We start from the raw sequence: 16,862 nt of genomic DNA, 5'->3' as shown, positions 1-16,862 counted from the left end.
ATGTGAATTAATTCTGCCCCCCCCCCATCACCCCCTACTCTCCCCAGACCCTTCACCAACTCGCAAACAACTCCCATATCCAATGGTGGATTTGTTAAGGAGCTGTACACTCTCCATTATTTTATGAAATGTCATTTAGTGCATATATGGGAATTATTCTTTCTTGCAGACGTAGTGACATCGTTGGATGTCACTGTGTGAAGCCGGCCTGGGAGAGGCACGGGCGCGCGATGTCTCGACACCGCTGACACCACTTGAATGTGGATGCAGTAACGGCCCTAGCAGGGCTCGGTGAGCACTGATAGTGACCGATGGCACCACGCTCTGTGTGCAGTGCCAGCCCCTACAGGATAGAGGGCGAGAGCGCCCTGCACGGAACGGGGTTGCAAGGGGCCATGGCACTCCGGTTGACCACGGAGGACACATGACCGTATTCTTAGGTTTTATCGGTAAAAATCACGTAGGTAAAAAATTAAAATTTATAAAAGTAAAATAAAAATAAAATAAAAATCACGACGTTTCGGAGGCAACACAAGCTTCCGACTTCAGGTGGAAACACAAGCTTCCGCCCACCTGAAGACGGAAGCTTGTGTTGCCTCCGAAACGTCGTGATTTTTATTTTATTTTTATTTTACTTTTATTAATTTTAATTTTTTACCTACGTGACTTAACCGAAAAAAACCTAAGAATATGAATCCAGAAGAATCTCCAACACGTGGACCTTGGACCCAAGCAGTGCTCGGGTCCGTTGTAGCTAGCTACGGTGTGACTAGTGTACTTAGCCTGGTGGTCACCACCACCATAGGTTGTATAGTGTTACACCAGTGTTGGTGATAAATAAATGTGTTGCCGACAAATAGTACGTCTGCGAGTCAGTTTGAGCCCACTACACAAGTATTAATGGTTCATTGAAATGGTAATCGCCAATTAGATTATGAGCAATTAGATTCCGATTTCCTGGGCAATTTGTACTTTATTGTCTTTGGATAAAGTCACAGTCAGCAGACTAAAAACATACCAGCTTTGATATTATTCAGAGACGATTACACTTATTAAAAGCCTATGTCTGAAATCATTGCATCCCATTTATTATGAACAATTTCACACGAAGGTCGCAGATATTTGTGAAATGTGAATATACATGCACACGCGACGTCGTATACTTTTAAATTTACAAGACCTTTATTTACTCTTGTGTAAACACTAATATTGCATAAGTTGGAAGCTCCGGTAGGAAAAATACACGTGCGTTTTTAAACTGCATCACATATCCAGCAAATGTACCATTCGCTTGCCAGTGAATTGGGATACGTGACATGTTTATTGTGTGTTTTTGCTGTAAATTAAATTACGGATGCTCACACGGCATTCAATCAAACTGGCCAGCGTTAAGCCAATCAATACTGGCTATTCTGTCCGGCGAGCATTTTCTCCGGACGGCACAAGGGAGACTCATCAACATATTTAAAAAAAAAAATGCACAGTTTATTTTTTTTTCTTCAACGTATTTGCTTTATATCGAAGAGGCCAGGAGCTCCTGTAATGATAGCATGTACAGTGCTTCGTGCACTGCACTACGAACCCGGCGACCTGAGCTCTCGGTATGTGAGATGTTATCTGCCTTGCCTGATATACAGGAGGTCGTGGGTTCGATCCCAACCCTGATGCCTGCTGTATATTTGGAGTTTGCATGTTTTCCCCGTGGTCACGTGGATTTTTCACCGGGTCCTCCGGTTTTCCCTTAACATTTGGCTGCTATAAATGTCCACGTGATGATAAGCCACTTCGTTGAGTTATCGTTCGTGGCCAGGTCACTTCTGAAAAAGAGCTATAAACTTAGACTTAGTTGGACTTACCTTGTAAAATAACAATAAATATCAATTTAGTTTAATTCCTGGCCAAGGCTAAGAAGAGTGCCCCCACCCCCCCCCCCCCCAACGTACAGAATCTTTATCTTTATTTTATCCTGGAGAAACCCGATGAGCTAAGAAGCTTTTTTTTCCATAGATGTCCAGTAGGGGCAGGTCAGAAAGTTGCACGTACGCCTTACACTGGCCAGCATTGTGAATAATGGTCAAACAGCCCCCGTGATCTACATGGTGTGGAGGACCTTGGATTGACAAAGGACTGTCTGTTGTTTCCATTGCTCTGCAAAGACGTGAGAGTGCATGCCACGTGTGGTATGTGCCCTGTCTTTATCTACATATAATAATTATTGAATTACTATTAAATTATATAACAGCATGGCGGAGGTAAAAGAAATACATGTTCAGGAGAGGGATGCGGATAACCGTGCATGAATGGATGCTACTCCTTCAGTTAAGTTTTCTTTTTTAATTTCTTAATCTTGCAATTAAAATTACATTCAACGTATTAGTCCTTATATATAAGAACTGCAACTGTCTGTCATTCTGTCAGCTGGTTAGTGTCACGCAGATTTCATTTTGGGCTCATATTGACCAGAAGGAACAGGAGACCTATAGTATTGAAGATGAGCGATGTAAGACCTATTACATTTGACCTAGGTTTGGAGAGAAAACAAATCATTGCGTGGAATTGCCACAGACTTTTCGGAGACACCAGGCCAACTCACGTCACGTATCGTGCCGAATGTAAGAGGTGAACGGGTGGATTACGGCAGAGCATAACGAGGCTTCAGGTCTCCCATGCTGTATTTTTACAGAATATAAATATAAGCACGCCTGATATAAGCACAGTTCTGGTACAAGCAACAGATCCTTACAGCACACTCGTGGGGGGGTAAGTTCCGAGGGCTACTTCTGATACAAACAAACTCCTTCTGGTGTAAGCACAATTGGCCTTGCGCCCGAAAAAGGGTTGCGCTCTTAGCCAGCGTCAACGTCTCTAACTAATTCTAGTTCAAACAAGCAAATAAACAAGTGCCTGCGATATTTTATTCCTGATAAGGTTCATACCAAAAAAATTAACCCGTAAAAACAAAGTTTTTCACTATAAATCCTTCATATGCGTGGCATCGGTTTTATTTTATTATTCATTTCAGTTTTTCTTGAGTAAGAGTTTCATTTTTATCACATTGGTATTTTAAATAAAATATGAAAAATGATTTTTCCTAAAAAGTGGAAAATTTTTGAACATTTTTTTCACGAAAATAAATTGTCACGCACAACGAGTCTGCGTGCAAAATGTCAGCTCGATTGGATCACGAGAAGTGGGTTAAAAAACGACCGAAAGATTTGCACGGTCGTAAGCGCGCAAGCAAGCAAGCAAGCGTGCAAGCAAGCAAGTGAACTTAATATAAAGGATTTAATAAAGGATTTAAAAATATATTCGCCTGTGGAGGACGCGGGGATCGATCCCGCGACCTTTGGCATGGGAAGCGAGGGCGCTACCAACTGCGCTACTCCGCCACGGCCTGTGGAGGGGTTACGCTCTGGGCTCTTACACTCTGACGTTCAGCCAAAGCCATAAATGCGTTCTATTTGAATATATGTAAAATAAAAATGTTTTGCCTAAAAAGTGTAAAATTTTGGGAATTTTTTTTCATGAACAATAATTGTCTGGCACAACGAGTCTGTGTGGAAAATGTCAGCTCGATTGGATCACGGGAAGTGGGTTAAAAAACGACCGAAAGATTTGCACAGTCCTAAGCAAGCAAGCAAGCACGCAAGCAAGCACGCAAGCAAGCAAGCAAGCACGCGAACTTAATATAGAGGATTTAAAAAACAAAAGAGATGCCTCTTACCGGAGCTATGGCCACCAAGCCTACGATGTCGTGCTGGCTGACAGTCAGCTCACTGGTGATGCGCTCATGCTCCGAGGGCGCGCTCTGCCCATCGTAGGCCACGTGCCACAGGATGCGCCGCGTCACCGTCTGGCTGGTGATGTTCTCCAGCTCGAACTCCAGCTGCAGGACCTCCGTGCTGCTCGTCTCTCCGCTGGCGCTGGGCATCGGCGGGACAGAATGGCGTGCAAGTAACACCGGCATGTTTGACGACGGGAGGTTGACAGCAGTGCTATGCCGTTCAATATTACATTGCATTGAATAATAATGATCAGAAACAATATGAATAATGCGACACTTTATTCAGGATTCTGCCATGGTGTCTCTTAGGTTAGCACACTGGACTTGAAATCCTGAGGTCCGTCAGTTCGATCTCCTGGTGCGGAAGTTAAAACAATGGGCAGGTTTCTCTGTCCACCTCCTGCCCCCCCCCCCCCCCCAACGGAACGGTACACTACAAGAAATCGGACGTTCGCATGGGTAAAGTGTGGGTATTCCCCCATTTTCCAAGATGTCACGCCAACATGGAAGAGTAGGCCAAAATACCAGTTAGAGGGGCTCTCTGGGGCTCCTTCTAGTGGAGGCCCTTCCACCGGCAGTTGTGCAAGCAATACATTTCAGGGCTGCACCTTTGCCTTGTTTCCACTTTGTTTATCCAGGAAACGCTCACTGAATCATGAAACTGTCTTTAAGGAGGCTCCTGCATTGATATGTGTGCCCAAATTCCGCGAACAGGTGTTTGACTCGTGGGAGGAAAATCCGAAGCCAGGATAACACGAGACATGTGTTTGGACGTAACAGTTCTCTGCACAGATCAATTCAACACAGCGGCTGCAACTGCCACCTCGGGGCACTAACATTGGATGGTAGCAATATGTATTACTAACTAGCAGGAAATACCCGGCGTTGCCCGGGTACTTGCAGCTATCTTTTGCGAACGTAGAGTGGCTCAATCGCTGTTGTTCAGAAGGAGGGGGTCAGTGGCGTTATAGCTATTGTTGAGATTTCGCTGCACCGTGGGGCCCGCAATTAATGTAATATAACGTGTCCACCATGGGGTACGAAAGTAGCTAAGATTTTCCGCGGGGGTTCAAAAGGTAACCCTGCCAGGTTTGCTGGCGATAGCTTTAGCGGTGTGAATTTGTATTCAGAACACAGAGACAGACAGACTTTCATTTTTATAAATAAAAAAGATGTCTGGAACACACTACTGGAACTGTCCACGATAATGTATCGGTTGGCAAATGTGTTGACCATTCACATGCTAAATACACACAGGTATATAAGATTAGCCTGATGCTTAGCCAATGTGCTTTCCTATCTGTTGAAAGCTATACCATTGACAAACTGGATATCTTTCAGCTCTGTAAACCAATAATAGTATTATTTTAAACATGCACATTAAGCAAGTGATAAAAAACACCATAATTAAAAAAGGTACAATCCAATATTATATTGTATAACACCTCACTGTGTAATATTCTAACGTAAAGAAATGTATCAATCCCATACATTTCCCTTAGCTTTAAAATCTTACACGAGATTTTTTTTTAAACAATACTTAATTATATTAGTATAAAAAATAATTGACATTCTCAACAGGCTTAACAAACTTAATATTTCTAAAAGCAGTTCAATGTCAGAGCACAGCAGTTTATAGCCCTGTGTTGTCAAACTAATTAGCAAACTATAATGGTATTTTAAAAGAAGCCATAGGGGATTGCACGGTAATTATTAAACACACCGTGTACCTTCCTTTAGACACTACTTTGTTGAGGACACCGACACACTCAGGAATTAGCTAATGGTAAATTTCCCTCTGTGGGTTACGATAAGTCTTGAATTAGAGCAGTATAATGCGAATGTTTTTTTTTGCTCATGCATATCTTATTTCCGACCACTTTTTTACATCATTAATTATTGAGTGTTTTTTTTAACCTACTGAACGTTATTGAACGATATCTTACACACACACAAAAACTGTTATACACTCTTATTTTTTTTATTTAACGCATTTAATTACACTTTAGCGATAGAGCTTTTTAATATTAAAGAACCATAGACAAAATTAGTCATCATTGACCGGGTGTTTAGTGTTTTTGACACCAAAGCTGAGTAGCAGCTTAACCGCAAACATTACAAATGCGGCAACAATAAATGAATAAAAAAATTAATTCGAGGCATTATTTCCACTTCCTCAAATTAAGTGAACCGTAAAAGAGAATAGCTTCAGTGTCCGTTTAATAACGTTTATTATTTTTGTACTCTCGTTAGTCCGTGTACCTTGTCTGGATGCTGTATTGTTATTTTTCCAGGATGTATTTGGTCTGCACTCACTTCCTTACTAGGTAATTATACTGGTAGGAACCACCTGGTTCCACCAGCCCACAGGAGATTATTGTGTCCGTCCATCGTGCATCCAAAAATGGGAGGGGTGGGGCTGGGTGGAGAGGGGAGGGTGGGGAGGGGCTGGGTGGGGAGGGTGGGGAGGGACTGGGTGGGGAGGGTGGGGCTGGGTAGGGTGGGGCTGGGTGGGGGGTGGGAGGGGTGGGGCTGGGTGGGGAGGGGCTGGTCACCCCGTGGTGCCCTTATAAAACTCAACGTTTAACCTACTCACGCCGGCTTGTGCCCGCCCTCAAAGTCGGCCATATTTGCGGAATATACCACGCCGCCGTTGACCCTGGCCATTGACCGAGCAACACAACGTTCCTACCAGCTCCCTCCGCAGGAATGTGTTATTATCTCAAATGTCCCCGTTGTCCTGGCACCTTCAGATGCACTGTAATGTAGGTGTGGTATACATAATAAAGATGATGTTGTTAAATTAAAGAGGGATTACCACAAATAATGGAAGAGCAACGCTGCCTTCCCACATGATGGAACAATAAAGCAATTCAATTTGAGTGAATAATAATGAGAATGTTATTCTTACGTTGTGGTCTACGTATGAATCAAACATCAGGATGTATCATTGAATGACAGCAAATTACATTTTAACGATGTGAACATAAACACATAAAACAAAGACGTAAAGCAAAATCCCCCTACAATGACATTGCAATAATCCTGAAAAAGTGAGATCCCTGCTGAAAAACGAGTCTTCGTGCTTAGTGAGACTTCCCTGCACAAATAATGGACACTACGTATAGTTATTAATACGATGTCAGAAAGCATCTACCTCCGGTTGCCGTTTGTGCTGATTTTCCCAGGAGTATGCAAAGTCATCCAAGGACACTAAACGTTACAGTTTGTGTCAGTTGCCTAATAATGGCACCACTAAAGACGATGCATTTACATGCAGCTCCCCCCTCTTTCGATGTTGTGAAATATGTTTCTTCCCTTGATATGTCCTCGGTTATTTATATCTCAGAAGTCGCGACCTACTGCCTGCCTATCGGTAATCACATTAATATTGAAAGATACCAATGCTCGTGATCTTCTTGATGTCCATTCCCAAGTCACGTTGCAGTGCAGATAAACGCACAACGACTCCACTGTGATGAGGTCTTTGGAGCTGCCAACTCAGATCATCATCCGAGCACAGAGTTCGTGGTGGTTTTTAAATCCTTTATATTAAGTTTACTTGCTTGCTTGCGTACTTACGACCGTGCAAATCTTTCGGTCGTTTTTTAACCCACTTACCGTGATCCAATCGAGCTGACAATTTGCACAATTTATTTTCGTGAAAAAAAAATTCCAAAATTTTACACTTTTTAGGAAAAATGTATTATATTTAATTACCAATTGCTTAATGGTTGCAGGCAATCATCTGACCCATAGGTGGCAGCCATCTCAAGCCAGAGGACGAGTGGACTCTAGCCGCCACGCATATAAAGGATTTATAGTGAAAAACTTTGTTTTTACGGGTTAATTTTTATTTTCTTTAAAATAGAGGTGCAGCCCTGCAACTGCTTGCTCACACCACTGCTGGCATAAGGGTCACCGCTCGACGGAGCTCTATAGAGCCCCTCTATAAGGTATTTGGCCTACTCCTCCACACTGTGGTGTGTGGTGTACACATGTGCGGTACACATGTGTTGGTGTACACCACATGTGCGACTGCTGGGGCTAGGTCAGGGGTCGGCAACCTACGGCTCCGGAGCCGCATGCGGCTCTTTACGGGCTGCTTCTTGACGATATGTACGTATGTACATAGATGCATTGCGGCTCTTGAAATACTGAATTTTGTACCGAATTGGAAAGAAATGGCTCTTCTTGTTATTTTGGTTGCCGACCCCTGGGCTAGGTGAATGGGTGGGGGCATATTTAGGAAACGTGTCCATTGTATCAACTGCTGCACCGGGAGAATGAATCAAACCAGATACCTGGATTTCAAGGTCATTGTTCAATCCATTACACCATAGCCACCACCCCTTCTGCTTCAACAGGTCAACAATGTATGAATGCACTAAACTGGTCACTATTTCTTTGTAACCAAGAAAATTATTTAAATGATTCTTACCTGTAGTAGCAATAATTGCTAAATCTTTGGTAATAGGTGTGACAATATGTTGTTGTCTGCATCTGCGATCAATCATAGAGTTCACATTTTGGATGATTCGACAATAATAGGTATAGGCGCAGCGACAACTTAAATTGACAGTGAACATTGTCCGTGAACATTCTCAACATGGCCTCCCCTTCATGGACCTCATGGATTGTGAAAAAACGACATGTGTTATTTCTCGTCTATTCCGTTCCTCTGAACCTCGCGTGGCGCCTTTTTAAAATGTATTTTGGCAAACCGTAGAGGTTACGTCGACTTTTTTTCTTAAATGCATCAGTGTCTGCAGGACACCAGTGTCAGGTGTGATCACCGGCTATACGCCTGTCAATCTCTGCCCTCTGTGTCTGTTCTGAAGAAGAGGCATTGCTCAAGAGTCCGCTTTAAAAACACAATATATACAGTTTTTCCCCCTATAATTATGCGGTGATTTTGTTAAACTTCTTTGTGCTAAAAATAAAATGAAAGGCAACATTAATGGACAATCAGGGAAATTAGAAAACAGCTTGAATCTAATGGAAACACACTTCAAATGGTTTGTAATTTTTCACATATATTTCATGTGTATATTTTTGGTTAGAATCTGCAAGTGCTTTATGTAATTTGCATATGCTTTTGGCTGTCACCTGATGAAGCTAGTTGTAATTACTGGCGAAACGTCATAATAAGATTGTAAAGGTTGTGGACTTGCTCTCCAACATACCGGCGTGCTGAACTAGTGACGAATTGCCACGTTCTGTTTACGTGACAACCCTTACTAGTTGGCTGTGTCGGGTGGTGGCGCGTTTAACAACACATTTATATGTACGCGATCTAACCCAAAAAAAAACTATATTGTGGGTGCTTTACTTTCTTTGACTATAATGTGTTGTATAATGGAAAAGGATTTGATTACAATTATTGCACGTAATCACAAAAGTTTTGACGGTAAGTGAAAAAAAACCATTTTCGGAATGTTTGAAGAAATGAAGATGAAACACATTTTAATTCTCAGCTGTCTCGAAACTACAGAGGCATACGTTTAAAACATCTGTGCCTGAATATCATCTATTCGATTGTGAACAATCCCCACAACCATTTAATGGGTACCATTAAACTTGTTTATAGGACACTATAATAATCTAAGATATACTCTGCCCCAAATTAACGGTTGAATCAAAGCTTTAATATTAATTAAATTTTTACTGCTACCAATACTCATCTCGTATTTTTGGTTAAATGGATTTTTTTGTTAAGTGAAAAGGATATGCCAACACAAAGTCCTTTGTTTTTCCATTTACACGAAACAGGTATAGACATAATGAAAGCTTTCGTGACTGCAGGAATTCATATTCTTTGGGTCTTTTGGTAAAGTCACGTAGATAGGTTAAAAAAAATAACAAAAAACTACGACGTTTCGATCGCAACACAAGCGGTCGTCATCAGAAAAATGGAGGTCTGCTTCTTAAGGTAAACTATTTATAAAGGTTTGAAATGGGCGTAGCCCAAATGTCAGCAGCCAATGTTAATGTCAGTGGTGGGCAGCGACCGCGACGGTGGTGGGTTTTCCACCAATCAAAGGGCTGCCACGTAAAAATGTGCATGTTAATGTAAGATCGCTTAGCATCCTCCACGGCGGGCGTGCCAAGGTTGGGCTATGTTAATGTGAGAGATTATTGGGCTGTGTTCAACCCATATTTCCTTTTAAAGGAGGACTTGTATTCTCAATGAGCTCTTACCTGGTCACACTTGTCCGTATTCCAAGTAATTGAACTTTTATCCCTCAGTATATCGCTGTAATTTTTGTTACTGTTCGGAATTCTCATAAAGATTAGCCCATGCATGGCTCAAGATTGATTTATATGTAAATCCCTGCATCAATGTTTTAGCATTTACAACCGATGTTGTATTATTCCAATGCAAAACAGCTTAAATATATTATGTGGCTCAGGTCTTACGTGTCTCGTGCAAAAGGTTAGATAAAAAAATGTTAGAAATGCTTTAAGTACATTGCCTCTGTTTGATGGAATGAAATTGCATCTGCATCACATTTATCTTCCTTAGCCAGTAGATTAAATTGTATCTCCGACTGGAAACACGAAGGTACTGTAATTGTCTTTAGCAACATATAAAGGACATCGAAGCAATTTGCTTCAAGACTGGCAGGATGGATTAAAAACCTGTCGGTTTTCGTAATGTGCATGTCTCTGTTTGGTAAAAGTAAAATGGATATATGGTAATTGGAAAAATAGCAACGAAAGGTGAAAATAAAATATCTCTTTAGGTTATATGCTTTTATATATGATTTGTCCATCAGTTACTTTTAACATCTCACTTTTAACATCTTCCTCGAGAAGTTTAAAGTAATCGTCCACTGAGAGTACTGGTTTAGTATGAAACAATCCTGACTAAATCAAGCAATATTTTGATTACTGAATCCAGAAGTACACTGATATGTGAATCGGAATGTTCATGATTCATTTCAAGACGTGCAAATGAAGACGATGAAAAAGTAATTTTTTCCCCCAAAAATTGGAGCACGATTGGTTCCGACATGTTGCGGACATTTTGAGACATTGGAGCTGTTCCTACGAAGCAATGCAGACGTTCTTTCTTGTCGATTCTTTACCCAGATCATCCTGCACAAGAGGCTTGCTATCTGAAATGTTTCTCATCCCTCTAAATTACAGCTCCCCGGTCAACGGAATATCAGGTTCATATTCTTAGGTCACGTAGGTAAAAAATAAAAATAAAAATCACGATGTTTCGGAGGCAACACAAGCTTCCGTCTTCAAGCTTGTGTTGCCTCCGAAACATCGTGATTTTTATTTTTTACCTACGTGACCTAAAAATATGAACCTGATATTCCGTTGACCATGAAGACGGAAGCTTGTGTTGCCTCCGAAACGTCGTGATTTTTATTTTATTTTTATTTTACTTTTATTAATTTGAATTTTTTACCTACGTGACTTTACCGAAAAAACCTAAGAATATGAATCCTTGCAGTCACGAAAGCTTCAAATCTGGAATATCAGGTCACATTCTGATTGGGTTATATCGGATCAGTTGGTAAGAAGAAGCTGATAATGTTATGTCAAATGTTTCATTTTAAACAGTAAAATCCGTATATATCTTGGTACATACTTTTTTTCCTGGAAATAGATAATCTACGGGTTTTCATGAGGTTTTGTGCATTGTTAAATACTTATAATAAGACAGCGGTTTGACTCGCATGGTGGAAACGATAACGTATTTCTTATACATACTCAACACATTGTTTGGCGATGCTACATTGGCGGTGGCGTACAAGCACACTTTTCTCAGCCGTGATCGTTTCAGACGTTTCTGCTTTGTGTTGTTGAAGATTACTCAAGATTACCAGTAACACTTGAATACGAAACAAAACAAAAACTCAACGAGTTCGTCGATAACATAGCACACTGATAAATCACAGTGTAACACATTTTTTGTTTTGTTCCTGGGCACTAAGTGTTATTTTCCAATTGCTTATGCCTCAAAAGTAGAGAAAATGGCTATAATTCCTCACAAACTTTGTTTTTGTGACTAGGACACAAAAGAAAAGTGAATAATCCACTCCATTAATAACACTGTGGAACACATTTATTATATTTTGTTCCCTGGTTAGTAAGTGTTATTTCCGAATTGCTTATGCCTCAAAAGTACAGAAAATGGCTATTATTCCCCACAAACTTTGCTTTTGCGACCAGGACAGTGATATTTTGAAATGTACCTATTTTCAATGAGAAAACGTGGTGTGCATTTGTGTCTTTCCTTCACGTAAAGTCCTGGTCACAAAAGCAAAGTTTGTGGGGAATTATAGCCATTTTCTATACTTTTGAGGCATACGCAATTAGCAATTAACACTTACTACCCAGGAACAAAAATCGTGTTAATGTGCTAAGGAGAAGGGATCATTGCCCAAAATATCACCTATTATATATTCTACCTTTTTTAAGGCAGTGCTATTGACGAATCTGCAGAGTTGTTTTGTTACGTACTCAAGCTTTACCGAAAAAGCTTTAATGGTCTTCAACAGCGCCGTAGCAGCGTATGTGAAACAATCACAGCTGAGAGATGCTAACAAACACCTGGGACTCTCAAATCTAAATATGATGTGTGTCGCCAGATTAATAAAAAAAAGATATTCATACGAACAGACTACCAAGTGTGTGTGTGTAGTTTTTTTTGAGCGAACTCAAACTGATGTCTAATTATATACTATTTAATAATGGATGCCACAAATAAGGACACCTCGTATAACACACCCAAATTTGCACATTATAGATTATTTAAGCACATTATTTGACCCCATTACGGATGCATTGCTGAGGGGGTACGGTATAGGATGGCCGACTTTATATGCAAGAGATACGGGTTCGAAACCTGGCTTGAACATTCGTCGACAGCATGATTAGCCATGGTCAATCTCCTGTTAAAGAAATGCCTCCTGAAGCCACTGCCATCTCTACATTAAAAAAAATGTCGTTGTGTTTTTTTCTCCCCACAATTTTATTCCGAATAAAAATAATGATATCTGAACTTTTAACGAGCAATGCATTATTACATCTTGCTAGTAATAACACGCAACTACTTCTGAGAAACCTTCACTCGACCTATTTTATCTGCACTAAGACGGCCTGCACTTTCATCACTCGCATGTTGGAAATTCACAACAAATGCACCTGGCAAATTTCTTGAAATATTTCTCGAGCGGTGAAAAAAACCAGGGGGCCCACCCCAGATGTACCACTTCTTTGTCAACGAAACAATTAGTGGTAATCAGGCTGGGGGGGGGGCATGAACCGGTTTTGATATTCAGTTGCCACCAACTAAATCTCAGAGGTCGCAATCGGGTTCCCAATACCCGTACCCTACCCGATACCTGGCTACCCGTACCCGGCCGGGTACGGGTACCCGTTTGCGACCCTGGTGCGGCTGGGTACGGGTACGGGTAGACCGTGAGTCACTGGTGAGTAACCGTTTGTCACTCATTTCCCAACGTCTTGTCTCTTCTCCCAATTCAAGTTCCTAGAATCAACCCACCCGCACCTGCAACATGGCTTCATCCAAGAGGTCGCAATCAGGTACCCGATACCCGTACCCTACCCGTACCCGGCCGGGTACGGGTAGGGTACGGGTATCGGTTGCAAACGGGTACCCGTACCCGGCCGTACCCGTACCCTACCCATACCCTGCCGTACCCGTACCCTACCCGTACCCGGCCGTACCCGTACCCTACCCTACCCGTACCCGGCCGGGTACGGGTACCCGGGTAGGGGTACCCGTTTGCGACCCTGGTGCGGCCAGGTACGGGTAAGGAATCAAAACCCGTTTGCGACCTCTGCTATATCTGTGGCCGGGAAGCAAATTCGAGTCACGTGGCACCAATCACAGCTTTCCAACTCCTGCGCCACCCACTTTAATTGGCCATACAAAGCAAAGAATGCCTCCCGACGGTGTATCACCCCGCGCGGTACCAATTTGTACGCCAGCTCGAGGACTGTGACAGTTGAGACGAAAAAAGGCCAAAAAAAAAGTTAATTCTGAAAGGGAAGAATACATTCAAGACAGCGTCGTAAAGGCACTGCGAAGCTGTTCTCAAATGTCAATTACGTTACCGTTATACACTGCTGACGACGATAGCGTCCGACGATATTCATTAGTGCACAGTTTTGAATTAACCTCATGACAGTGCAATGCTTGATGGGACCAACCTAGCCGCAGGTGGAGAGGGCATCTTGCTGACTTCCACCAGGATCGTTGTGTGCTTGGCTCCACTGTTGATCTCCTTGTTGACTGCCCATACTTCTGGATTGCTGGGGTGAATTTCCAGGAGGTTCACGCCTTTCTTGCCTTTCACCCTGCAACGCAGACATGGGCTTTGATGAGAACCGGGTCGTGTTTTACCTGCGCAACAAAGGGGCGATGGCGCGCGAGGTGCTCGTCCATGACCTTGAGGCAATGTCAAATTCTGTTTGGCCATTGACTCAGCCCATCATCCCACGTGGGGGCGATAAAATTAGGTACCGTATTGTGGGGTAGTCAACAGGGGTTGTCCAAAAAGAATGTGTATTTTCCACCGGTGACTTAGAGATGTGAACGGTAGATGAGCACTGCCTCAATGCTCATCAAGCGGCGTTATGGTGGAGAGATATTAACTACCTCGCCTGTTATACAGGCGGTCATGGGTTCCATTCCGACACAGACACCTGCTGTATATTTGGAGTTTGCATATTTTCTTCCCCCCACATTTAGAAATATGCATTTAGAGTATTTGCCTGCAGTGCATTTCCACGTGATGTGCCATTAAGTCGAGCTATCATTCGTGGCCAAATTGCTTCTGAAAGGGAACTATGTATCTCGGTGGTAAAATAAAATAATTGAGTTTAAATTTCGATTTAAAGCTTTCGTGACTGCAGGGATTCATCTTCTTGGTTCTTTCGGTAAAGTCACGTAGAAGGGAAGTAATAAAATAATAAAAATAAAACAATAAAATGAAATAATTCTCACGACGTTTCGGCTACAACGCAAGCAGCCATCTTCTTTCTTCACCTGAAGATGGCTGCTTGCGTTGTAGCCGAAACGTCGTGAGAATTATTTCATTTTATTATGTTTTATTTTTATTATTTTATTACTTCCCTTCTACGTGACTTTACCGAAAGAACCAAGAAGATAATTGAGTTTATTTTGACTTTTTTTTATTTGATCCTCTACCTGTGAGCAATTAGAATTTGTTCTCTATTTGGGATAGTGATTGTAAATTCAGGAATACATTTAAAAATATAAATATTTACCATTTTGTTTGTATTATTTATAATGTTTTATTCTATCTCCTTTGTGCATCACTGTTTGCTCCGTGAGCCTAAATGTAACATTCTCAAATGTTTTGCATGTCATTCACATAAATAGTTAATAACCTTCTTCTACCCTCATGATTCCATGTATGTATCAACAGCATTGGAATATATTTTAACGTATGACTCAATGCGTTATTACATAACTAATGGGTTTATTGCTGTTGTTATTTATGCCTTTTGTACATTTTGTGCACCGGGTACTGATAAAAGTGCCAGTTTGCATAGCACTGTGCAAAATGACTTCTGCCCCAAATACTGGCAACATTTTGTATCTGTCATAATCCTGAAAATGTGTACATATACATACTTTCATATGAGCCTGTTTTATTAGTATTAGTAGTAGTATGATTGTAACAATGGAAATGATGGTATAAACGCTCATTAATTGACTTAAATGTCTTAATATATAGAGGACTGCAGAGCTTGGGCAATCATTGATGCCGGCTCACCACTGGCTGCCTTCCAGCTTGTCTGTGGTTAATTGGCAATTGTGGGATGCAATTTGTGTGACCGACGACACTTTATAAAACTCAACGTTACCATTATGCTTGCAAAGTGGCTCCAGATAGCATGAGCAAAACAATAGTTTTGTGAAACAAATTATAGTTGTTGATGGGACACAACTGAAGCAGACATCGCAATATGGACACCAAGAACAGTTGTTTAAAGTACACCAGGATCAATTGAAAAAGTAAAGAGACGGACAAAAGTAATTGGATTTCTTCGGGGGGAGGACCGTTTCAGAAATCACTTTGCCACGATTGCTAGGCACTGTAGTCGGTAAAACAACTCAGGTGTTCGGTTTTATAGTTCAGTCCGATAACTACTCACTCCGTGTCAAAACTTCGGCAACAAGTTGTCTTTGCCAATGTCAACAGAGGAAATAAAATGCTGGTGCTTCTTTCTGATTCCACCGAATTGCTATCGAGATGACGTAAAATTAAAATTCAAGGCAAGGACAATGGAGTCAAGTCCAAAGTAGCCAAAAAGCTTTCGTTATCGCAAAGCAGCAGCATATAAAACCAACACGCATTCCAGGTGTACTATTCCCAGTCGGGCTGCGTGTGTTGAGCATTTCCTGTCACGCTATCACCACGCAGCGGTTGAATGCAACTCCTGAAGGTATCTGCAGTCGTCCGTAGCGAGAGCTTAAGAGGAGGAAGCCTCAACAAGCAGGCCCAACCTATAAACTATACAACTATTAATATTTTATTTTATTTCATCAATCAGGTAAGGCCCGCTGAGCCATATATACGAATGATAGCCCAACAAAGTGGCTTATCATGTGGACATTTACAGCAGTCAAATAATCCAAACGCATGTTGATTCTAAATGTGGAGGGAAAAACCGGAGGACCCGGAGACAAATCGGCGCGACTACGGGGAGAGTGAAAATGCAAGCTCCCAATATGCAGGCGTCAGGATCGGTATCGAACCCACGACTTCCTGTACCCCAGGCGAGGTAATTAACATCTCGGCACTGTGGCGCCCCAACCGGCAGAGCAGCACTGCACAAGCAGCTGCGAAAGCTGCGTGTTATATGAACGTACATGTCTTGTTTCAAGGTTTGCGTGTTGGGCAAATGTTTTGCATTGTTTGTGAAATATAACATGGAGGCAGCATCATATTTACTATGAAGGTATACATAGAGTGAATTCTTGAAACGTATACTTTGTGTTGAACATTTTGGCTGTTGGCAGTCTCGGGATTTTTTTACAGACAACTGCAATTTGTCAACA

General features: G+C 41.7%; 1 protein-coding gene across 1 annotated transcript in view; it reads right to left on the bottom strand.

Moving 5' to 3' along the window:
- The window catches only part of LOC144933073 (transmembrane protein 132C-like), an 89,575-nt gene that overhangs the window by 35,094 nt on the left and 37,619 nt on the right, over positions 1-16,862 (bottom strand). The window contains exons 3-4 of the mRNA XM_078857573.1: positions 13,982-14,128; positions 3,725-3,923 (exon numbers count right to left, since the gene is read on the bottom strand). Coding sequence (XP_078713699.1) covers positions 3,725-3,923; positions 13,982-14,128 — 346 coding nt within the window. The remainder of the gene's footprint in view (positions 1-3,724; positions 3,924-13,981; positions 14,129-16,862) is intronic.

This window comes from Lampetra fluviatilis, chromosome 6 (assembly GCF_964198595.1).
Source record: "Lampetra fluviatilis chromosome 6, kcLamFluv1.1, whole genome shotgun sequence".
NCBI lineage: Eukaryota > Metazoa > Chordata > Hyperoartia > Petromyzontiformes > Petromyzontidae > Lampetra > Lampetra fluviatilis.
The sequence above is the reverse complement of the archived record's forward strand: the minus strand, read 5'-3'. Positions and strand labels throughout refer to the sequence as shown.